This window comes from Balaenoptera ricei, chromosome 5, assembly GCF_028023285.1.
Source record: "Balaenoptera ricei isolate mBalRic1 chromosome 5, mBalRic1.hap2, whole genome shotgun sequence".
Taxonomy (NCBI): Eukaryota; Metazoa; Chordata; class Mammalia; order Artiodactyla; family Balaenopteridae; genus Balaenoptera; species Balaenoptera ricei.
In genome coordinates this window covers 86366060-86392101 of record NC_082643.1, presented here as the reverse complement: position 1 = coordinate 86392101, position 26042 = coordinate 86366060, and the positions used below count along the sequence as shown (strand labels likewise).

At 35.5% G+C, this 26042-nt stretch overlaps 1 protein-coding gene across 7 annotated transcripts in view; it reads left to right on the top strand.

The window, feature by feature from the left end:
- PCDH7 (protocadherin 7) overlaps positions 1–26042 on the top strand; it is a 405762-nt gene that overhangs the window by 25448 nt on the left and 354272 nt on the right. The window contains exon 2 of one of the 7 annotated variants that reach the window (XM_059923226.1): positions 22707–22763. The exons of the other annotated variants lie outside the window; for them this stretch is intronic. Coding sequence (XP_059779209.1) covers positions 22707–22715 — 9 coding nt within the window. The 3' untranslated portion in view covers positions 22716–22763. The remainder of the gene's footprint in view (positions 1–22706; positions 22764–26042) is intronic. 7 annotated transcript variants of the gene reach the window in all.

Genomic DNA, 26042 nt, shown 5'->3' with positions numbered 1-26042 from the left:
AAAGGTGTTGGCTAAAACCATTTGTGTAACGATAAAATGTTTTAATACACTTTATACAGTTAATGTTGAACTACGTCTAAGAAAATGGAGGCATTGTGGTATTATACAACCAAGAGACTTTATTTTTTTAAATTATTTCTATTTTTTTAAGTTGATTTATTTTATTTATTTATTTTTGGCTGCTTTGAGTCTTCTTGCTGCGCGCAGTCTTTCTCTAGTTGCGGCAACAGGGGCTACTCTTCCTTTCTGTGCATGGGCTTCTCACTGCGGTGGCTTCTCTTGCTGCGGAGCACAGACTCTAGGCGCACGGGCTTCAGTAGTTGTGGCACACGGGCTCAGTAGTTGTGGCTAGAGGGCTCTAGAGCGCAGGCTCAGTAGTTGTGGTGCACGGGCTTGGTTGCTCCGCGTCATGTGGGATCTTCCCAGACCAGGGCTCGAACCCGTGTCCCCTGCATTGGCAGGCAGATTCTTAACAACTGTGCCACCAGGGAACCCCCAGCCAGGAGACTTAATTCAGGTCCTACGTGATGTTGCCTAATGCATCTAACCATCATTTCCCAGGTGTCTTCCAGGCCTTACTTTAGCCTTGAATTAGTTTCCTATTGCCCTTGTAACAAATTATCATGAACATAGTGATTTAAACAGCGGTCGTTTATTTCTTATACGTCTGATGGTCAGAATTCCAAAATGGGTCTCACCAGGCTATAATCAATGTATTGGCAGGGATGTTTTTCTTTTTAGAGGGTCAAGGAGAGAATCTATTTTCTTGCCTTCTCCTGTTTCCAGAGGCTACCTACATTCTTTGGCTCTTGACTCCCTTCCATCTTCAAAGCCAGCAATGGCTGGTTAAGTCTTTTTCATATATCACTCTGGCTCTCTTCTGTCTCTCTCTTAATCATTTAAGGACACTGTGGTTACATTGGACCCACTTGGATGATCCAGGAAAATCTCCTTATTTTATGATCAATTGATTAGAAGCTAATTCCATCTGTAATTTTAATTCCTTTTTGCCAAGATTAGGATGCAGACATCTTGCGAGGGGGGCATCATTCTGCTCACTATAGGTCTGATGGGCAAACATTCCAAAAATTTGATAACGACATGTTATAAACCACAAAATATTATTCGGGCAGTCTCCAGCCTGAGTTTTCTTTTCCTGTGAAATCTCAACATTTTATCTTATCACCAAATAGGTATTTCATTCTTACCTCTACTATATCTTACTTTTCCCTCAAAAGAATTTATTTGTATTTGAAAAAGCTTAAGGATAAAAAAAGCTGAAGTAATTTTTTTTTCTGTAAGATAAACTTCTATATATAAAGCCATTAACTGTTTTGAGATATAATATGATTGAGTGATTTCACTCTCAACTTGATTAGGAGTTTATGACTGCATCGACTTTTCAAACTGTTTATTCATTGAACTTATTAAGTACCAATTATGTTCAAATACTATGATTGTTGTTAGATAGGGTCTGACTGACTTGCTCAGCCAGAAGCAGTAAAGAGGTGAGACTAGCTTTGCGGTAGAGTAAATCTGATTCGTCTTTGACTCTCAATATCCTCATCTGTAATTTGAGGACAACAATGTCTGACAAGTAGAGGTGTTATGAGGGTTAAATGGGTTAATGGACACACAGATCCTGGGACATACAGAAATTCAACAAAGGATAGTGTCTTTACTCTTTAGGACTTGACCTCACAGTGATACCACTAGAGGCATAACACGACGGCAGGACTATCTTGAGGGCAGTAAAAGGTAATTATATCTGGCACTAGTCATAATTCCTCTCTTTCTAACTGCCATGGCTTATGGTTTGTTTGATTGCAGGAGCCCATACTAACCATGATTGGGCTAGTTATCAACCGAGGAAAGGATATGCTTTGAATTAGGAAAGACTATTCAGTTGTAGTTTACTCAAATGCATCCAGTTTAGTCTTAACTGTGCTTTCAATGGAGACTGTGGATCCAAGATAGTGTCCCCCTAGGAAAGAAAAAATAAATAAATAAATGTTGACACTGGAGAAAAGATGTGGTCTCACCAATTCTCATCAATCAGTGTTCCCTGAGATCCTAGTGGAGACATTACTTGCTGATCCTTTGAGTTCTGAACCTCTCAGGGCACATATATGCTGACATCACTTGGTTCCTTAAAGTCTGATGGCAGTTTGTATCTCTTTGTCTGAATGAGCAAATTTCAATAGGGCCAGGTTTTCTATAAGAGAAGAGGAAAGATAGAAGCAGTCTCTAGAATTCTGAAATGCATTAAACATCTTTCTTTAACATAAAATGACCAAATACATAAGCATGCCTGGAGTTATTCTATTTTTATTTTGTAATTCTGGTGGGCATTTTTGTAGAAGGGGTTCAGAATAAATTATCTTTGAAGAGGATTTCAATTGTCAATACAACATGCCTGCAACATTATTCTCCTAAGGGATAGAAAAAGAGATAATAGGTGACTAAGTATATCACTCACATTTAATATAATGCCCAGAGTATTACATCATGACTTTTGCATTTCATAGGAAACTCAATATCTCTGATGTTGAAACACTGGAATTCAGGCAAATGATAATATAAGGAAATTAAGTTCAATAAATGTTTACAAGGCCAGTATGAAATGAGATTATGATTTGGATATAAAAATTTTTGTACAAATTATTACTCTGTAGGATTTTTAGGTTCATGTTTTTTAGTTTCTATATCTATGGGTTTCATTTTCTCATCTGTAAAAATAAGTATTCTAATAATATCTATTTATAGAATTATGCAGCTCAGGCGAGATTAAATAGGTGAAAGTAATGTATAAATTGTAGATTGCTCTACAAAGGTTATTTATATCTATTGGGTAGATGCCAGGGGTGTTGCTAAAGATTGTACAGAACACAGGGAAGCTACTCACAACATAGAAATGTGATGCCCAAAATGTCAATGATGCCAAGGTAGAGAGACCCTGCCCTATAGTGAGTAATGACCACTCTGTCCCATCTCTAGGCTGAAGGCGACAAGGGGAGAGAGAAGTTAATGGAATAGAAAAGGAGAAACATTTGGAGAGGGCTGCCCAAAGTGGCCTTGGAGTCAGGGAATAAAAACTCTGACCTCTTTCTTCTCTCTCTTTTTAGTCTGGGCCAAGAATTTCCACTGGCCAAACCTGGCTGTAAGCCAGAGAGAAAGGGATCCTGGGCATGTAATCTATATTGGTCAACCTCCTGGGTGTAAAACATGATCATATGGGTAAGGATGAGAGCGGACAGAACAGGTGTGTGTGAGAAATTGAAAATATTTAACCCCAACCATGAATCACTGTCTCTAATTAATATTCAACTCTGTGAGTCCATGAGGAAATAATGTCTGTGGATAGGTTCATATACATGCAGAGAGTAAAATCAACCATGGGTACAAATTTGAAGAGAAGGAAAATTCAGAAATACATCTGTGAATTAATTCTTCCCCAGATAGTTTGTGTTGTTCACCATATTAAAATAGAGTAAGCATCTGCTTGTACCTTGTTCAACTATATGCCTTTCTCCATTTGTGTTCATTCAATAATTTACCAAGTAACTGAAAGTGTGCTGAGTGCCAGGTATTTGTCCAAGTACAGAAGATGCAAAAAGTGGATATAAAATGGTGCCCACTCTGGAAGCTTCTTTGGATGTAGTAGGAGAGATATTTATATAAACAAACTACTGCAGCACTTGGAGCATGTATGTCTGAAGTAGTATGGTAGAGAGAAAAGAGATACTCATTTTTCCTGGCATGTAGAAAGTGACCTTGACAGAGCCTCCAAGGTCAAGTAGGTGTTTTCTGGACAGGGAAGTAGAAATAGTACGAGACTTAGAGGTGTCCTTTGTGACAGAGTGGAAACAGTGGGTGATGAAATAAAGTGGAGTTCCTATTTCTAAGGATCTTTTGTGCCATGCTAAAATATTGGAACTGTATCTACAAAGTAGTCGAGAATCATTGGCTGTATGAGTAATGCTAGTGCAAACTGACTTACCTTTTTGAAAATTTTCTAACTTCTATACCCTTGTATGGTATGAGCCATTCAGAATATTGTCTTTAAATTAAAATCTTTTAAAATAATACCATAAACTTGATGCTGTAACAATTCAATTTTTTCTGAGTGAGCTTAATTTAATGAAGATTTTACAGAGGCATTTGGATGTTCAAAAGTGATAGCACTTAATAAATGTCCTTTGCTGGGTTATCCTGATTAAAGTGTTAGAGGATCAAAGATCTCAGAAACATTTCAAGAATAAGAGTCCCTCTTCTGTTTCTCAACTATAAAAATGTTCTTTAAATCCTCACATGCACACTGGGAAATATTTCTTATATAATTATCTTTTAGAAAGTTGTGAAATGATCATGGTTGGGGGACAGATTTTTTAAGTTTGTCAGCTATATAATTGGGACTCAAGTTTTATATTATGTGGATGCATCTAAACTTGATTCTGTTTAAATATGAATACACATATATTTTTCTTGGCCTCTGTAAAATTTATTAATCATTTTGTCTCCCCAACACGTTTCCAAACGAAGGGAATAATGCCAGGAGTGAGGGTGTAGCAGCAACTACCTGCTGTCTCTTCTCTTTAGTTTTGAACCTGAAGCTTGAAGGAAAATTGCATTATAATTGAGTAATTAGCCTCAATATCTCCACTTCTCAAAATAATGAATGTCCAAAGCTATCTTTTGATCTGAATGTGAGGAATGTTAAAAATGCAAGTAAGTATTAGAAGATGTGGATTCTTCTTTGCTACTGATACTTTTTTGCAAACCTTCCCAAGTCCTCATCTGTCAGTGAATCTTGGTGATTACTGGCGGCTGCCGAAGCTGGTGATGGAACTTTGACCCAGATCCTTATACACCCAGTCTCTTGTCTTCCTCTTCCCTTTAGATTTCTTGTTTTGGGGTAAAAACGCCTGGAAATAAACAGGACAAACTTTGTGAATAAAGGTGTTTGGCCCCACATACACGTTTGCTATTTAAATAAATGGTCATTCAGTTTCCAATGGGGTAAGTAAATGATATATTACTATAACCCAATTAAAAATATTAGGCTTCAAAATGGGAGCATTTGAACTTGGTGTCATGGATTTTGGGAAGTTCTGAAAAGAATAGGAAGTGTTTAGATTCCAGGAATCTTTGATTAAATTATATTAATGAAAGTGGAAGAGTTCTCAACTGGCTGGTATGAAAGATAAAATACCATAAATGTCAGCATCATGCCTGGGAGACGCTTTAAGTCATTATAAACAATCATGGGCACTACAAAAGACAAGGCCAAAGCATTTCTCTTAATTCTTCCATACAGATTCTTTTTGTTTCTGGTACATATCTCATTTCCCTTCACATATCTTTAACTGTAAAGAGAGAGATAACCTTTACAACTCTATCTTTTATTGATGAGGAACAGAATGAAAGTCGCTCAGTTTATATGCAGTTGCTGTAATCTGTGAACAGCATATTTTTCTGAGTGGTAATGTGGTTACGTTAGCAGGAATCTTATAAGAAGTGTATTTTCACATAAATTACAAATTTTGCTAAGTTGATGTATGAAGGTGTACTGTAGGCAAACTTGAGACATTTCTTCAGGGAGGCACTTAGCCCAGGGGAGACTACCAAGGACTCACCATGTGAGGTGGCATTCCATGTGCCGTATGATCTATGGATTTTTGGCACAGGGTTCAGAGTGTGTTCAAGCTGGGCTTCCACAGCAGGTACCTTTTTTAGGCTCTGTTAGAGGACAGATTGATTCTTTTAGCATTCAACAAATATTTATTAAACACCTACATTGTTTTGGGCTCTGTTCTTGTTCTCGTGTTGCTTACATTCTAATTTAGAATGAAGAAGTAAAAATTATTGCATATGTGATGAATTTTTAAAAACTGCAAAGTAGCCCCTTCTAAGTATTCCTCCCAAAGGAGTAGTTACCAGTACTACTGATTTCATTGCACACATAAAATAAGGAATTGCACTGGAAAATAAATTATTATATCTGTAATTTAAAATAAGGTTTGAATTATATTTGACTACTATGAAATTTATTGATAAAAACCTTGATTTTATCCAGAAGTGTTACTGATAATAGAAACCACCAAACATAATGGCACAGTATGCTTCTGAAATACATTTTCATAAGATACATTGAATCTCTAATACACAGGCTTGTCACATCGGAGTCAGGTTGGACAGTCGTTATTAACTTAAAATTAAGCCTTCTCAAGCAGTTAGCCCTGTCTTATTGACTTAAAGCCATCAAGCTATGCTGCAAACACTCCCTAGGGTTTTCTGGAGGAAGGAGGCAGTGGTAGAAGGGGTTACTATTAGCCTCTAAGGTGACTCATTAGAACATGTCCTGAAATAAGTTTAGCTCTGTATCAGGGAAGCAGCAAAGCATTCCCAAGTCATTAATCAAGTGAAAGGGAAGGATGTTGTCATATTGAAGCAGCCCCAGTGATGTGAGCAAGAGTGTATCACTTTATTATTTTCCCTTTCTTGTGTAGAAAACATGATATATTGATTTATTTTAGATTGTTTAGGGTCTAAGGTGTTTTATGCTTGCAAAAGTTATGAATTAAAGGTCCTAAATTGTAAGGTGTTAGTGGGAATGAAATTCACACCCAATGCAGGAGATATTGGTTGGAAACTATAAATCTTGTCAGGCTCAAGTTACTTTTATTGCTGTAAAAAAAGAACGAAGGTCACAAGATAATACTATTCAGGGAAGTATGTGAGACATTTAAAGAGATTCATCATTTTTCATATGACATGCAGATACCCTTTTAAGAGATTTCAGTATTTTATCTCCAATTTGATTTGATATTTAAATATTTTAAGTCAACTCTTGAGAAACCCATATGTATTTTGTTGACATTATCTAATTGCATAGTTTAACAAGTGGATGGGTGGTCAGGGTTTCTGATGAGTGACTATAATTATTTGGTGGTGTTCAGATGGCTTCAACAATTTTATTTATAATGAGGCTTAAGGAAATCCACATCGACAGAGGATCTACTGTATATCAGACACTGCACCAGGTGTGTTTAGGCTGATTAGGTCATTTCATTCTTTTGGTGCTGATGGATATCGTTTTTATGTTGGCTTTCTCAGCTAAAGAAACTGAGGCTCAAGCTTTAATAACTTGCCCAAGATTGTATAGTTAGTAAGGGGTAGAGCTGGACTGGAGACCAGAGCTCTGTGACGTCACATATGCTTTTCTCTAAGAGGCTGATTAGTCACCAGCTGCACCTAGCTTCTCACAGTGTTTGTGCTTTTCTGTAATATTAGTGGGGGCAGAATCTCAAATGTGCATGATCTTAGAAAGGTAAACAACTTAAGTGTTTAAAATTGTACGTGCATCTCTATTTTTGAATAAGTAAACTGCATATAAAAATGTATTTTCTAAAATTTTATAATAAGCTACTGCTTTCTTCATCTATTGGTGGTGTTCAGAGGTGATGCACTGTTTTGGTTCTCTTACAATTGTTTAGAGAAGTTTACATGTGAAAAGCTATTATAAACAAGTTTCTTCTTGGTTTCTGAAAGCTCCTTTCACCTCCCCGTGCTCCTTCCTCCCTGCTGCTCACAATAAAAAGAGAGGCTTCTAGTCCTGAACCCTCAAAACATCTGTGTTCTCCTAAGTTATTTTCTCAACAAGTAAAACCTTCAGTTGCATCCCATGGGATAAAGTGAAGCCTGATGAGCAGAACAGAAAGATTCTTAGCAAATGAATTAATCCATCTACGCTTCTTGATTTATTTCTCAAGTTCACTCTGCTCCAGCCACACTGAACTATTTGCTATTTGCCCTGTGGAACGTTCCCTTTATTAGCTCCATCCCTTTGTACATTCCTTTTCCTCTGAAATGTCCTTTGATCCTTCTCCATTCCTCAGAAACACACGTATATTTCATGACCTAGTGACTCAGCTCAAGTGTCACTTCCTGTGCAGCGCTTTCCCTACCTCCCATGCTAAATGAGTTATTCTCCTGCTTTTGGTCTTTATTCAACATACACTAGTCACTTTGCATTGTAATTAATTTTTATATGCCTATTCCCACAATAATGTGACCTGCTCAGCAAAAAGGATTATATCTAATTTATTATTGAATACCCAGTGTCCCATACCGAGTAGGCTCTCAATAAAAGCTTATAGAACAGTTTCAGTGGTCAAATTAATGAATGTAAGCAACAAACTTTTATTTAACACATATTTAACATGTTCTGTGCCAGGCAGTGCTCAAGGCACTGGGATATGGCAAAGAACAGCACTGATAAAAATCACTGCTATCACATCTACTGGAGGGATGTAAATAATTAATGATATAAGTATGTAAAGTATTAAGATTAGATGGTGGCAAGTGCTATGAAAAAAATGCTGAGACAAGAGATGTAAAGGATGTCAGAGTTCTTCTTGGATAAGTACAGCAATCATTCTGTTTATTTTCTATCCTGATTCCTTGTTGCTTTTATAGTTAGTTTGAGGTCATTTTTTTTTAATGGTAAGGCAGAGGATATTGAGTTTCCTGGAATTGGTTAGATCAGTGCTTAGGAAATTCTGAAAGTAAATGTTCTTTGAAAGACCAAAAAAACCCAAAAAAACCCATCGAACAGCCAAGTTTATGCTAATCTGTGTTGTATAGAGAAAGATAAAGTTCCTATTTTCTAGGAAGAGTCAAAAAATGGAGACTGAATGTTGAATGTTAAATGATTGGATGACAGAGGTTTATCTTTATATGAAAAGAAAAAAAGAATGAAGTGTAGAAATGTTTCTTTATCTTACCTATAATTTTTTTAAAATACAAATAAATACATTAAAATATAAAATATAGTGTGTATATATATAAATACCTACCTATATAATAGATGTCAAAGGCTTTTTCTGCAATACCGTGATCTAATTTAATTGAAATGTTTTTAAAATAAATTAATAACAAATGCTTACATCAGGAAGTGTCATCATTGTGTTGGTCATACACAAATCTTCATTCTAAGTACAGATCTATCCTACATATTATATTTTGGTCACAAACAAATGTGGCTCAGAAGGCTAGAGCTGTATTTCTCTCTCTATTTCTTTGGGTTTATTTGTACTCTCCAGCCCCACCCCCCAATAATGAATCTTAGGCCTATCTTTTCATTAAACTCTTCCTTTAAAATATTGGCATCACCTCTGTACATTGGAAATAGACACGGTATATATAAACACATGCATACAATTTTTATTACTGAAAAGAAAAATCAAGTTAAAAACAACCCAAGAAGTACGATAGTTAAGCTTCAGGTTCCATTGTTTCCTTCTCAAGGACACTATTTCCCAGCGTTTCTACATATTTGTGGGTCTTCCCTTGCCAAAATTCCTCCCACAATGTCTGTTTCATAACTCTTACTGAAGACGTTAAAAGAGAAGAAGAGAGAAATGGGAGAAGAAGGTCTTCAGCTGCTCCAAACACTCATCATTGTTGGCTTCCTGCCAGCTCTCCTCCTCCCTCCTTCCTTCTCACAGTCTCCTTGGAGTTGTGACTCTTCTCTTCCCCCAGAACTCTTGTTTTCTCGTCCTAAGTCTTCTCTCACTTTCCAGGGCTCTGAGAAGTGTTGGCTACCAACTAGACTATTATCACAGAAAATCCGCTGGTTTCTTCTCCTGATGAGTGATTGTCTCTTCTTGCTGATGGCTGGTGGTTCTGTGATAATATTTGAAATTAGAATGAAGTGTTCTATTTCTAAAGTAAATTATTAGTGGTCTTTCTTTAATTATCGGAAAAAATAATTAATGCATTCATTTTTTTCTCAATTTAGATTTTCTTCTATACATTTGGCTTCTACTTCTGCTGCCTATTATCAGTTCTTTGCTGATTCTGGCACATGACAGAATAAAATGTGCAAATTGAATAAACAACCAGCAAGCTTTTATTCTAATATTAATGTAAAAAAATGAGCCACTTTTTCAAGTACAAATAAGCTTGTTATATGATTTTATATTTAGCAAGTTTAATGTATTAATTTTTCTATATGTAAACTGTTCTTTATTCTTAATTAGATTGAATGTATTAAAAAGTTCACTCTACCATGATATTCCTCAAAGGACAAATGGCACTGATGAGCCCACCACCAAGCCCACGTGAGAACCACAACTTAGTAAGGCATCCTTTCATTTTGACTCTTCTCCCCTCCTCTGGATCTCAACTGTGTGTGTGTCTTAGGGAGACATATCCAGAAATGAATCACATCGGGTCTCACAGAATGCCTTCTTCCTTGTCATCCTCTTTGTAATTCTGTCTGCACCCTACATTAAGAAAGACCCACATGCTTCAACTCTACTTCTAAAATCAGGTGTCTGCAAATTCCCCTTAATCCTGAGGTTGACCATTTGGTTGGGTGCTTCCTAAAGGAACTGCTGTCTAATAGGCGCCTCTTGCTTGTATCTAACTATATTCTCATCAGACACTAAGTAGGAATAGTCAAATCTTTTAGGGCTTTTAGATTGAAGGTCAGAAAGAGGCTGGATTCTCGGCAGCATCTAACATATGTAGACCTAGGGAAATGGTTTTCAGATTTTTGCCTGCAAAGGATTCACTGGAGGAGCTTTTAGGAAGTGCAGTTCTGCTTTTGTTCACCTCAGGCGTGGGCCAGGTTCCTACATTTTTAAAAAGCACCCTGGGTAATTCTTATGGAAAATACTTTAGAGCAGCACCATCCAATAGAAATATAATACAAGCCACACATGTAACTTTACATTTTCTAGTAGGCATAATAATACAATAAAAAAGAAGCAGATAAAATTAATTTTACTTATGTATTTGATTTAACCTCATATATCCAAAATATTATGATTCAGTATTTAACCAATATAAAATTATCAGACTGACCAAAAAGGTTGTTTGGGGTTTTCATAGGACGTTACGGAAAAGCCAGAACGAACTTTTTGGCCGACCCAATATTAATGAGATATTTGTCATTCTTTTCATAAAAAATTAAGTCTTCAAAATCTGGCATGTATTTTACAACAACAGCGTATCATCTCAGTTCAGACTAGCCTCATTTCAAGTACTCAGTAACCATATGGAGCTAGTGACTACCGTATTGGACAACACAGCTTCAGAGAATTGCTTTCAAATCTAGTAAATAAGCTTTCAGTGCTAAATAAAAACATGCTTTCTTTTTGTGCTTATCATGTGCTTGGCACTAAGTTCTTAAAATGCATCATATTATAAAATCCAAGCAACAGAAATAGGAGGTAGGTGTGCTATTTTACCTACTTGGTTGGAAGAACACAAACTTAGAGGTTAGTATGTCAAAATCATAAAGCAAGTAAGAGACAGAATGGTTTGATATGCTCTCAGAGAGCATCTGCTAACCCTTGAGTACCCCGTTCTATTCCATGCTTATTTCTCGAACAATTAAATGAAACACGGGCTTCTCTCTAATTTAAAGTCTTAGACACATGTTCAAGGCATTGTGTGATATAAATACAACGTAAAATAGAATTCAGAGATAACTAACTGGATTATATTCATATATTAACCCTCATGCCACTTAAACTCCCAGGATTGGAATAAGCATCCTTGGCATGGGATGCTTGGGAGGACTGGACATAAAAACTGTGTATTTTGAAAATGCCAAAATATTATGAGTGGCTTTTTTTATCAGTTTTATATTTCTTAAGATTAGTGGGTTTTTTCTCTCTGAGGAAATAGGAAACATTATAACCAATAATATAATAAGGCCATTTCCTGATGATTATTATCTTAAATATGAATGAATAAATAAATCAAGTGGGCCAATGTGTAATAAAACTATAAGAGCTGCAGTTTTTCAAGGGCAAGACTCTCACCATATCATCATTTGTTCAAAGAAGGTTGTCAAAAGTTATTTACTCTTCTTTTCTCTTGCTTCCTGAATGCAAGCTGTGAACATCTTCATTTATTTTAGTTCTAACTTGGTTGATTAAAGAAAAAGGGCTCCCTTTGCTTTTAATATTGCTGCATATTTGAAGATCAATTGCAGCTATTAAATTAAAATAGTTTACCCCTCGAGGACTTTCAAAGACCAAAGAAAATATTATTTTAAATGGAAAACGTTAGTCTTCTATTATTACTGTCTTGGGCTGGATTGCATTAGATCTTCAGATTAAGGCAGCAAGTGCTTTGAAAATGTAAAGCCAGTTGTACAATGTAGAATGAAAATAAACACAAAATCGAGCAAACGTGTTATTTATCTTGGTTTTTATAAGCAGAATCAACTTATTGGATTCATATTTATATATCATTAGACTGAATCTACATACAGTCAGAATGTTCCAAAATTGATTAGTCACCCGAATGAGAAGGGCATGGATAAATGGCAAACAGCAATTTAAACATATTATATTTGGCCTAAAATAGGTGTATTATTTTTAAATCTTTATTGTTCTAATCCTGAGTGTAGAGTGATATGTCAGTGAGTAAGATTTTTCTAGAGACATTCTGATATAAAGTCAAATTAGAGTTAAAATTTTTGTGTAGATGTTTCACCATGAAGATCTCTCATACGTAGACAATTCAGTATAAATTATTTGCATATCGATGGCTCTCTTAAATTGTTTATGTAAAATTATCTACCCATGTATAAGATAAACATGGAAGCCTAGAAACTTCTCTTGATGTTGAGGCTACATTCATTACCAAGTCACAGTGTTACATCACGTACAGCTGTTACCTCATGGGTATAGCTGTCTAGTCAGAAGTAGGAAATGTAATCCCAGAGTGCTCTGTTAGCCTGGGATTTCAGGATCAGTTTTGGTTTTGATCCCACTATTTCTCAAATCCCTTTTCATTAATGATGAAATAGGGTCTCAATATCCTAAGCTGCCACTTGGAAAGAGAAAAAGGAAGATTATGCTGCTCACATCCTAGTAATTTGGTATCTAAGTTTCTTCTTGCTTTACTATAAATACTTACTTGCATTTTGATAAATTTATACATTTTAAGCATAATTCACTGCATAACCTTTACTATTTGGAATAAAAATGAAACTTAGAAACAAGAAAAAAGAGTACCAAGGAACTAAAAAAGGGTGCTACCAAATGTACTTTGGAAACCTCACATAACTCACTTCTGGGTCCTTACTCAGAACCTGCTGCTTCTCATTTATCCATGATTTTACCAAATGTGCTTATTTATTTTCCCACTCCTAACTTAAAGCAGCCAATTAGAATCCAAATGAAGTCATTAACACTACATATGTGTTCTGATATCAGAAGTAAATAAGTATTTAATATATGTATCTAAGAGAGAATCTTTATCTGGATCCATAAGTAAAGTTACACATACTTCACTGACTTCAGATGACACTAGCTTAGACAGCCTGATTAGTATTTATAATGATCTTGGAGTCTTCATGTATCCTTTGTTTAAGAATTCAGGTTACTATGGAACACATTTTGTAAAATTTCCACCCCAAATGGTTGAATGTGTGTTTAATGGGTACGTTACCCTACAGATTTAATTGTCATGAACATCAATGAGCCATCCTTGTATATAATTTTAAGTAACGACTCAAGAATTTCGAATCATAAAGGGTTTATAGTTTATAATTGACCCTAACGCTTATCTATGTAACAATGCCCAATCAATTCATGATGGCAGATTTTTTAAAGACATAGAAGTAAATGTTACTGTTAAATATATAGATATATCTCAATATAAAGATCTTGAAAGAAATAAAGTGTGCAAGTGGCCTTGAAATGCTGGCCTTAAGTTTCTCCAAATCTTTATTGTTTTTTAAGATGATGACTGCCATCCTAATTCTACTAAAATGCACACAATTGACCTGATTGACTGGTCTCTTATCTCATCTGTATTCTTGCATATATGATCTGCTTGGGGAATTTTCTTTGTAATTAAGAAGAGGCCACTTAAGGGAAAGGGGAGTAGGACTGCAGTCGCTTAGAATGGATTCAGGTACCTGAGTCCAAGTAAGAAGGAAAGTAAAGTGGCAATTATGTATTAAGGTGTCTCATTCCCTGCACATTGTTCCTGAAAACTACCTGGAATGATAAAGTCATGATATTGGATAACCAACCTGAAAACCCTCCTAACTTTGATATACAAATCCTATTTTGCCACCTTAAATCTAAGAGCAAGAAAGGCCTCTTATCCATGGCATCTGATGACTTTATAGCTAATGATCATAGATCATACCTTCTAGCCTGGAATAGAGGCTATACGTTGTCCTCACAGAGATTTTTCTTTATTGTTTTTAACACTCTGGAATGTTTTTTTTTTGGGTTTTGGATTTTTTTTTCCCTTTTTTTTTTTCTTAAACATTCTGGAAGTGTATCTCTAGGGCCTGGTAACTTTAGGTACCTTTAGAACTTCTTGTCCAAGGTTCTGCTTATTTTCTGATTTTATACTTTCATGAGCTACTCTTGTACTTCTGGTGAAGACATTGGCATGAACAGATGCCAAGGGGGCCAAGGGGATAAGTTTTTCCTTATTTTCACAATTGTATTTTCTAGACTTTACACTTGCTTAAATTTTAGGATCTGATTGGTAAATCTAGGATCCTGAGAAAAAAAAAGTAATTTAAATATGCATGTGTGCACATATGCTTTTTCTTTTTTTTTTTTTATTTGCAGATTCTACATAATTTTTAAACCCTTTTCTGTATTCTCCAACCAAGGAGAGTGTGCAGTGTGCAGGGGTTAGAGGGTGGAGTGTTTTAACAGTTGGGAGAGTTAAAGAAGGTATGAAAGGATTTGAGTCAATAATGACTTAAGATATTCAGGTTGATTAATTAGTACTTCCTCTCCCACCTGTTAGTGGTTTACTAGAAGGCAGTCAGTTCCATTTAGACAATGTGTCAGTCAAGGGGGTGGGTCAATTATCTAGCCTGCATATGTATAATTGGGAGGGAGTGAGGCGGAGCCAAACTCCCTTGAGACAGGAAGGGAACCCAGTAATGCCTATTAAGAGACACTAGTGGGCTTGGAAAAGATGTCACAGGAAAGAGAGGCTGGGGACTCCATACCAGTGGGATCTTTTCCTTTACGTGTAGGAGAAAAAAAAAAAAAAAAAAAGAAACTGAAAAGCGCCCCCCTGCTTAAATGTAAAACGCTACTGTGTTGGAAGCTAGATCTAGTATTGCAACTACCAGAATTTTGAGAGGATGTTTATATACAGTTTTAAAAAGGGCACCTAAAATTCAAGTTTTGGTTACTATTCTTTTTGGTAAGAATTCACTTGCAAAGTGATATGATCTAACAAGACTTTTGATGTGCTAAATGATAACAGTACATGATTTGGAATTTTAATTTTATGATAACTGCTTCAGTGCTTCAGTGAGTGGAGGGAAAACACATGTTTTTAAATTTACTTAACTGAGATACGGCTGTATTTACAAATAGCATATAATAATGTGTGTTATTTGTAGAAGTACTGTGTTATATAAAATCTCAAACCTAGAGGACCAATTATATATATAAAATAGTAAAACAGTGGCTCATTTATATAAGAAAAAATCTCTTTTGTATTTTATTAATATTTTTTATAAAAATTTACCAAAAAATGATTTTCTAGAATGTTATATCTGATTCATTTATATTATACTTATTTCCATTTTCATCACATTCTCTTCAAATTGCAATAGTTTGGAATTAATACAATTTTATTTCAGTTACAAACAGATGCATAAAATGTACTGTTTATCAAAAAGATGTTAAAAGATACGTTTACAAGTGAAAAAGAAATATGAATAAAAATGTTTAATAATCTCAAATATTTGGTTAAATTATTTTAAAATGTTTATTGCGTGAGTTTGACCTATAATACATTGTTATTGGCCTTAACCCTCACCTGATACATTTTTGTAATGCCATATCAAATTTTAAAATTAGTAATGGGCTGTAAATAACTTAGCCAGTACAAATTCCCATAGTAATAACATGTGGCCACTGAAATCTTATCAGTATCTTTCCCCTGAACAGCTAAACTCATCATGATTTTACATTTAATGATACAGTAGTAAGGTATGGATTTGTTAAAAGGAAGATGAAACATATTTGCTGAATATGTATTCTTTGTTCACCCTGTTGTCAGGTAAGAATTAGCAGTCTGCAGTCATCCACTTTAAACTACGATCTAATCAGAACTCAAGAGCTAAATAAGAACTCGGATGATTAGCCCTTAGTTAGTTAGGAACCCCTATGGAAAACTTTAGTGCTACAGGAAGTGATGCTAATGATTTATCAAGTGGTAAGCTTGCCTCTGAGAAAATACTAATCGGGTAACTTCACAGCACAAGGTAGTGTCTATCGGATATTCCAGCCAATCTGAGACCTTTTGCTAGCAGAAGTGCAACGTGCATTTTTAAAAGAGAAAGAGATGGTAACAAGAACTGTGACGGTTTGTTCCTAAAAACTTGGACTGATGAAAATCTTACTTTCATTGGGGCTATGAATCTTTAGTAGCTCTGCCAACAATCAGGAAACCCTTAGTCTCCTAGACGTACTGAGTGAAAAAGGGTTTTAGAATTTAAATAAAACAGTCATATCAGATCTTACTAGTAAGGTAGAATTTGGTATTTATCTTGCAACTTAGAACATTGAACTGGAAACTTGAGAGAATTAAACTTCTCAGAAAAATCTTATTGCTCAGGCAGTGAAATAAACATCAACAGAAAGGAAAATTCAAGCTCTGTTACACTAAAACCATTAAAGGAGCTGGCAAAATTCCAATTTAGGTAACTCATCTCCCATTCTACATTGCTATAGTTTTATCAGTTGAAAGTGATATCCACTTCCACTTCGTTGGAGAAAGTTGTTTAATAATCTTTTAATCGTCATCGTACCTTAACAATATGATACACAGAAAAACTAGACAGAATAATTTTTTTAAAGTAGTTTCTATGCTATTTTTGGATAAAATATTTTTAGTAGATATAAATGTGTGGCTGCCATTACAATAAATCTAATGCCATGCATCAGTTGATGAGCTTTGAAAGATCTAGCAATTGTAACTTATTTGATCTCTGAATTTATTGTTGAATTCCACAATTGAATATACATTTACTAAGTATACTGGCTATTATAAGTAGTATGTTACATCTTCAACTTTCATTTGCTTAATACCGGAAACCTCAGAACTTTCAAAAACATAACATTATGTCACCAAAAGAAGGTCAGGTGAACAGCTTCAGCTGTGAAACATTTGGTGCCTTTTCAGCTTCCCCAAGAAGCTCCATTTGCAAAGGGGATTCTTAGCCTGAATCAGAGATTAATTCCCTGCAATTCTGTCATCCTAAAGCAGGAAATTGCACTCAATAAATATTGTAACGGAGTGAAAGTTTTAGAGTAGGAAGTTTTCAAGTAAGAGAAAAGTTCTTTACAAACATGATTTTGCTGTTTACGATGTCAGTAAGTTTATTTAACTAGGCGCTGTTGGGTATATATATATTTTCCATCTTACCTCTGACTTGATTTCCAATTTCTGTTATTGTGCTCTTTCCCCTGTCTCTTTAAAATCAACTAGAAACCTCTCTTAGAAGGACTTGTGTTTAGCAACAAAACTATGGGCAAACAGGTGATGATATGTGTTGTGAAAACAAATTGAAATAAAGCATTACTTGAAACTAAATTTCTTAAATCAAGTTTCTTTCAATCAAATTTCTTAAATCACGTTTAGGAGATGATGATAGTTTCAGGTAGCTTTAAAAAGTGTAGATTTTTTACAACAGAATCAATCTAATATTGATTAACAATGATTTTGTTTCTACTTCCATTCATTATTTAAAGTAATTGAATCTGGTGAGCAACATGGATCAGGGTCAAATAAATGTTTTCACAGCAATTATTGGCAGACATTTCCCTTCTGATAAGTAGTTTCCCCCAAATAGACGTATAATTTGCATCCAGTTAAGTACTGATGAGTCCAGGAGTGAGTTTTGATGTCTGTGTATTTTTTGAGACCCCGCTCGCAGAGTCGCAGGCTTGCAGGACCAGGACTTGGTGCGCACAGCTCCCAGTGTTCAGCCACATCTGCCTAAGGCCCCCACTGGCTTGGCTGTAGCGCGGTCCCCATAGGCCCTGCTGCCAGATCAGGTGTGGAGATCCTGCCGAGCTGTCACTCCGCATGATTTCCTGCAAGTCAGCTATCTCATTCCCATCTGTGTTGATATTCTTTCGCGACTTTTTTTCACTGCTTGCCTGGCACGCATATATTTGTCTGATGAGCTTCAATTTGGCTTTAAGACTTGCCTTCCCAGGTCGCGACTCAAAATGAAATCTCTCCATGGGTGTGTTTTCCCTTTAGCTGTACCTGTTATTTTTACTTAATTCTTAACTTTTGAGATGTTTCTGTTTTAAGATACACTCTGTTAAGCTTATTAGAGTCCTTTTACATGTTGCCCATTCCATTTTGAATGTCTTAATCCATTAAGATCTACCATGGTGCAAGTTTTGTTTGCTTTAAAGTTTAAATAACAGCAGAATGGATTACTTCAATATATAATGGCATTTTTTCCCACTTCACTTTTATCTTACATAATTCTCTTTAGCCAAGAGATCACTTTTCAGCAGGAATTTATTTGGATATCTTTGATTATTAATATTCTGGTGAGCCTCCTTGCAAAGTCAGGGATAGATTGCATAGTGGATATTTTTAGTCCATAAAGGGCTTTTCTATAGCTAAAGTTTGATTATTTGTGCTTTGTACCATTAATTGGCATTTTCAGCCATATTCTTGATTATGAAGCTAAAATTTACTCTGAAGTGTCCAATCCTACAGGCTTTGTACTTGTAAAATACCCAATGAATTTATTAAGAGTGGAGTACTCATCATGGCCATTGGTGCAGGCTTGGTGGGTATTCTGAGCTGAAAAGTGAAAGGGCGGATAATTCAAGTACACCATGCTCTGATTAGAGGGCCGTGAACAGCTTCCTCCACTTACAGATTAACATCATTTCATGCTCTGTTTTCGAACAAGGAATATCTGTTCTAAAAGTAGATCCCACAGATACTGCTAATGCACCAGGTTCCAGTTGTCCTTGCCTGAAATAGGGTGTCAGGTTTTCTTTCCTTTCAAGAAATAAATCATTATGGCTTTCATGTCTTTTGGCAGGTTTCCTTAGTTATGGGATTGTGGTTTGAAATTGGTTTATGACTTCCTGCTTCTTAACAATGAGAAATAGCGTTGAGTGTCTTAGCCCTGTTACCCAGTGTGTTTGTTATGGAAACTGTTTGGGGTGAAGTAAATGGAAAGAGAAATATGAAACTCAGGTGGGAATAGAGTGCTCAGTGATAGCATGTACTCTTCTTTTTATCATAGATTCATTCACACCACGAATACTAATTGTCTACATCATGCTAACTTCTAGTGAAGTTAGTTATAAGCTGTGCTCCAGATGTTTATAAATTAGAAGCCTGTTAAAATTCCTATTAAAAACATAGGAATGAAATACAGCTTCCTCACTGAAAAACTGGAAAACTGAACAAAAGGTTCATTTAATAATTATCAAAAAATCCCATTGGTTATTGCTGAAATTATACAATGAACAACATTTTAAGGGGAAAAAATATAGTTTGTCTTTAATGTGTCTTTAAAAATGTCTGTATACACTTCAAGATTTGTTATTAAAGAAACTATGCAAGATATAAGCTTATAGACTTACTTTATATCACTATTATTTTTGCCACTGAATCCCACAACTGAGCAGGTGGCTTAGATCTGAGCTGTGACAATTTAAAGCATCAACGCTCTAAATATGGGTCTTCTCTTTTCTGGGAAGGACATGTCTAGAACTTCTCTCCATTGGAAGCTAAGATTTCACTGACAAAATCGGTTACCTGAATGTCTTAAACAGACACATTTGATTTATTTATTGTCACCAGATGGAAGTATTCTCCTCTATTTCTTACACTTAATCTCTACTTCTTATTTTGAACAAATTCAAAATTTTGTCCTAGCTACATGGAACTGACCATATTTGAACAGTCCTACCTCTGAAAAATGACTATTGTTAAACCAGAATTGTAGTGAAACCCAGGGGTTTTTCTTCATTGTCAACAAAACAAAACAAAACTGTACACATAAGCCCTTGCATTCTGGGACTCCATCCAAAAGCATTTAGCAATTTGGCTGTGCCCACCTTCAGAAAACCCATACTTTGATTCTAAGTTCTGGGTACCATGATGTACTCAGAGTATCCTAGCATTCACTAAATTGTCAGGGAGTGTTTAGAAGTTGGTCAGTTCTATTTTTCTGGCACCTAAAATCTGTATTTTCTTACTCAGGCTGTTTGCTCTTCACAGGAGGGAAAAGTGGAAAATTGCATATATAAATGTGACTTTCCATTTGATTTTATTTTTCAAGAAGACACCCAGATTAAAAATTTCAAGAAAATATTGTGTAGCCTCAGCATTTTAACTAATCTCATATTTTCTTTAATGATTGCAGCCATTGGGAATCATAAATAAATAGAAAAATATTTTTTGTTTTAAATTGTATATGCCTTTTCCCTTTATAAAATTCTTCATGAAATATTATCATAAAATCATAGAGCTAACATTAAATTATAGAAGCAGAAGGGGATTATGTGTGGCCTTTTCTTATAAAGCTTTCATAGATTCAGATTTTCTATAACTAACTTGGTGACGTGTTTCAATGCTAAAACCAAAAAAAATACATTTATTTAGTTAGCACTCTTTGATTGCCAGTAAGAGAAACTAGCTCAAAATATATTATGCTAAATTAGAAGTACATGGAACTCAATCTTCATAAACGTATTCGAAGTTCAGTACCACCAGCACCTGTGCGCTCTCTCTCTCCCTCTCCCTCCCTCCCTTTCCCTCTCTCTCCATCTCTCTTCTCTGTGCATCCACTTCTTTCTTCTTACACTGGAGATGATCCTTTTATCTTTTTCTACTCTATATGGTAAAACATGGCTGACAACTCCATAGTTCCTTAATTTGCATGCTATATGCCCATCAGTCTGCAAGACTGGTCATTTTTCTGGGTACCAATTTCAAATGCCAGCGAGAGACACTCTGGCTCTGCCTAGGTTAAGAGCTGACTTTTTCAATCAGCCATGCCTGGGGGAGAAGGCTCATGAGCAAGATATTCTAGAGAAGATATGGGCAGGTATTATCCAATAATAACAATGATCATAATAAATAAGCACTTACTATGTGTCAGAACCTGTGCCTAAGTGTTTTACTTGCCTCTTCCCATGTAAATAGCTATTAGTTAAGCACTGTGCATTTAGAAAGTGTCTTTGCATGCATTATATTGTTAATCCTAACAATCACCTTATCAGTGAAATGCTGTGACTTCCATTTTATATTGAAGAAACTCTTGCTGAAACTTAAGTGAGTTCTTAAGTGGCAGAGCCAGAATTCAAACCCATGTCATCTGATTCCTGCTCTAGAGCTTTTTACACTTAGAAGCTGCCTCCTTTCTGTAGGGTGTCAGTGATACAAAATTTTGTGAAACATGGTAATTGGTCAGACAGACTGAGACTCCTACAGCCCTGTATTTGGTGTCTAATAATAGGAGCCCTTATAGTCATAACTTCTTTTTTTTTCCCTATCCCCCATGGTCTTTTTTTGGCTGATCCTTCTCTCTGGTTTTTCCCTTAGCAAATATGTCACTTAAGAATGCATTTAGCTGAAAGTAATAAATTAATCATGGTTAAGTAAAGGGTTTATTTTTCCCTTATAACAAGTTTCAAGAAGCCATCAGTCAGCAAGTTTCACTGAGGAATCATGGTGCTGCTGTTCTCTTGCTCCACTATCCTTAGTTTTTGTGGTTTTTTTCTCATATTCCCAAGTTGGTTGCTGCTTCTCCAGTCACTCTGCCCCTGTTTCAGATGAGAAGAAGGAAGAGGGGCGAAAATGAAAAGGAAAAAGAAAAACTTCCGTTGATTCCGTTTCCTTTCTGTCCTGAGAAGGATTCCCTCCTCAAGGACTTTTCTCTATATTTTATCGGCCAACATTTTGTCCTCTAGGAGAGAGCTAGATGTGAGTGTGAGTATTTTTCTTTTTAGTTTTGATGGTGTAGGAAGACAAGGGAGTGAGCCAAGCTGTACTCTGTGCTTTAAGGGACCAGAGAGTAGCAACTCAGGTCTGGGTACCACATACCTGTGAGTCCTCTCACACTGGTCTGCTTCACTTTGGCATTTTCAGCATTTTCTTTGTTCAATTGAATGACTCCAGTTTCTTTTAACTCTCTTAATAGGATCGCTCTCGAGCTTTTCTCTGACCTGTAGAGCCCCTTTCATTGATTTTTAAAAATCCATATCTCTACACATACCCAAGAGGTTGCATACCTACACATTCCCAAGAGGATACCTGAGAGCCATCCTGTTTCCCCCCATTCCTCCTTTACATTTTATAGATGAGACTCAGAGGCCTGGAGAGGCAAAGTTGCATAGCAAGTTAGTGAACCTAAACTGCACTCCACGTCTCCTGACTCTCAGGCCTGGCTTTTTCTAGGCGTTTCTAAATAATAAGTCTTTGAGTTTATGTATGTTGAAATTTAGGAGCAAACTGCAACCACTGACATATAAAGTGTTTATTACAGAAAAAAAAAAAAAAAAACCAACAACCTCTTGAAATGACCACTCTAAAATTTCAATTCCACAGAGTGCTAGAAATTGACTAGTAAAATAGGAGGCATTCTCTAGTCTTTCAAAACAACAGCTGTTTACTGAGTGCCTGTTATGTCCTAGGCACTATAGAAGCCAGGGATACAGCAGTGAGCAAGAAAGAGGAAGTTTTGCCCTCAGGTAAGTTTATGTACCAGATTATATTTAATGTACGCATTGATTTTCATCTACTAATCAAATATTTATGAAGGGCTTACTCCATGTCTTGGGCTGTTCTAAATACAGGATATACAGTTTATGACAAGAAAGACAAGATTCTTATTCTTACTGAGCAATGAAGCCAAAAATTACCCTGTTTTCTAGGGATACACAATAAAGAACTCAGACACCGTCCTTTCCCTACTGTTTATTAACTAATGCAATAAAAGAAACACGTGCGTGCACACACACACACACATTTAATTGATAGCATTTCTTAATCTGGGGATTACAGTAAGTTCTAGGCATCTTCTAATTTCTGATATATACCTTTTGGCTGGGTATGCAATTTAGTTGGATTTAAAAATGGAGCTAGATTTAAGTGTAAATTTATTGGACTGAATTCTAACAACTCTGACTCTTTCTACCTTTATTCCTTTGTTTTATTGAATTTAACTTGAATAAAATCTTTTTTATTTATCTAAGTCTATTTCTATCTAGTAAGGAAGTTGAAATTGATCATGCCTTGACTTTGTGGGCCATCAGAGAACCATGACATTCCAGGGTATTGATTTTGTGGTGTTGAAGGGTGACAGATCTAGTGTTAAAGTGCTGAGAGAGAATTGGGTTTCAGATTGTACACCATAAGCAGTCCTGACTTTTGCTGAGGCATGACTAGCTTTTTAAAGCAATGGAAGGAATTGTAAGTCTTACATAATTTTTACTGCATAAACTTGGAAAGATTAATTTAAACCAGAAATGTGTAATCATGCATACAGGAAAGAAAGGTCCACATGTATAGAGACAACTTAGAGTATGTGTATATGTGTGAATAAAGAAAGCATACTGTGTGCTAAGAATATTGAGTAATACTTCAATTCAATATGACTGAACTTTTTCAAAACATGTTTCATCTCACATTTTGGAAGTTGCTTGGTGTTAACTGAAGTTTTGTTGTCTTTCACACCATTCTTATTATCATCATTATTTTGCATTTTGTTACTGTTGTGCTTTTACTTAGTCAGGTACTAGAGGATGTGCGTTATGAGGCTCACAATTCAGAGAGGCCAGAGGTCCACAAGTGTAATGCTTGACAATTTTTTGTTACCCTCTGGGACATGGAAGCTTGACAAGAACATTATAATTGCTGCTATAGACATGATCTTAGGAAGAGTAACCATGGTCATCTTTCAATGTCCCATTTTCCTCTGTATTTGTTCTTTTTCAGTTTAATGACCTTTAGTGAATGTATTGAAAATAACATTTTGATTATATGATTATTGTGTGAAGAACTCTACTAAGTCCAAGTGTATCTCTGGAAACTAATCAGAGGTGCACCAGATTCATTGACTTTAACCAATCCATCATAGTCATCTTTTAATTTATTTCCACATTTTCTTCCAAGTTCCCATTCTTGAATAAGACTTTGACCTGAACAGAAGAATAGAATGTATTTTATAATGTATGTTTGTTCTGTTTTCTAACAACATAAGTATTTTGCTTAAGCAGATTTGCTAGAAAGTGACAGCTTTGAAAAATTGGACACAGGATCCTCTGGAAGCATTTCAGTTCCAGGCAATCTAAATAGTGCAGAAGGGGAACATGAAATATCACTGTGGTTTAAAGATGACAGTTTTGTCAAAGATTCCCTTTCACTCCTTGGCTTAAAACAAATGGAGTAAATCAAGTATATCTGTTCAAAGTATGCATGTGCGCTCACTGAGGAAGCACTCCTTCCTAGGAATGTTTCTTCAGAGACAACCAATGAGAGAATTACTTTTAAAACATGTATCATGGGTTGGGAAGACTATCATTTTCTTGGCTTAATTGTTAGGCATATTTTGAGGTCATGGGATTTCACAAGTACATAGTGTGACTTTAAGAAGAGAGGAAAAGGAAAACCTCCTGGCTTAACACCATCTGAGTATATCATTATGTACACCTATCGTATGTTCTTCATAAATGTAATAATGTAATTATTGTGTGTGTGCCTGTGTGTGTGTGAGAGAGAGAGAGAGAGAGAGAGACAGAGAGAGAGAGAGTTTTAATAAACCTAAGATCAGATGCTACACATTTTCTGGCCATATTAAAAATGCAATAATATTATCTACCCGAAAAATGTTGCATATATTTGAAAAGGTATAGCAAGTGTGATAAAACCTGCTTTTAAGAGCAATTTTATCACCAATTGGAGAGGCAGTAGAGTGTAGTCTAGTTAAAAGCACAGACACAAAGATGAGACTTCTTGGGCTCTAAAATTCCAATGCTGCCATTTTTTTAGAACTGTGATTTGGAGCAAGTTAATTTCTCAGTTCTTGACTTCCTTCTTTGTTAAATGGGGTTAATGATAGTATCTACTTTCTAGGGACCACGTGTGTTAGCCTGAGATCTCATTAACACTCAATAGAGTATTAGTTATTCGTAATTGAAAACACTTATCATGTTATGAGGCCAGGAATAGAAGCACAAATTTTTTTTTAAAAAGTAATTCAGAGGATGAATTAAAAGCTCAGAAATTTTCAGGAAGTCTGTAATATATTGATTATGTTTCTTTCAGGACAGTGGTAAATGAGTAGTGATCACATTTTTTCCTTACAGAAGAATCACTGCTGATTATCCTTTATGTCTTATACATATTCTGTAATGTACTTTAGGAATTATACTATAAGAAAGTCACGGTAATTTCTGTCTTTCAGATTTCATAAAATAATCAGTTAACTGATTTCATGTTCATAGGTTATTCTCAGTTTTTTGTTACACTACTGTTAGAGATAGCAGTGTTTTGTAAATGAGTGTATATTTTAATTATAATTTGTTCCAACTCACCTTTGGCAAGAGTGGTTACGTTAGTACTGTTACTTTCTGAAACAACTTTCATTTAATATGCTGTATTCATTAATTCTCTGTTCATTTATGTGCTTAAATTGTCACTTATCAGAGGCATACCTGGAAATATGCTTTATCTGGATTATCATCTAAATCTGTCCCTTGAAAAAGATTGATTCATTATGGTTTCCATAAAAAAATCTTATAACATGATCTATTTATACGTTTTACTTCATTTTAGGGCCTATCAGCTTTTCATATTAATAGGATTGTCATTTTATGTGTGGAAGAACTCTTGGTATGGTTTGGCTCTGAGCCATAATATTACCTATCCTCTTAACTCTCTGAAAACACTGACTTACGTTCATTGCATTAGTGTAGGCTTAGTTTTATTTCATGTCCAAGATGAGGAAGGTCACTTCATTAGGCACCTCA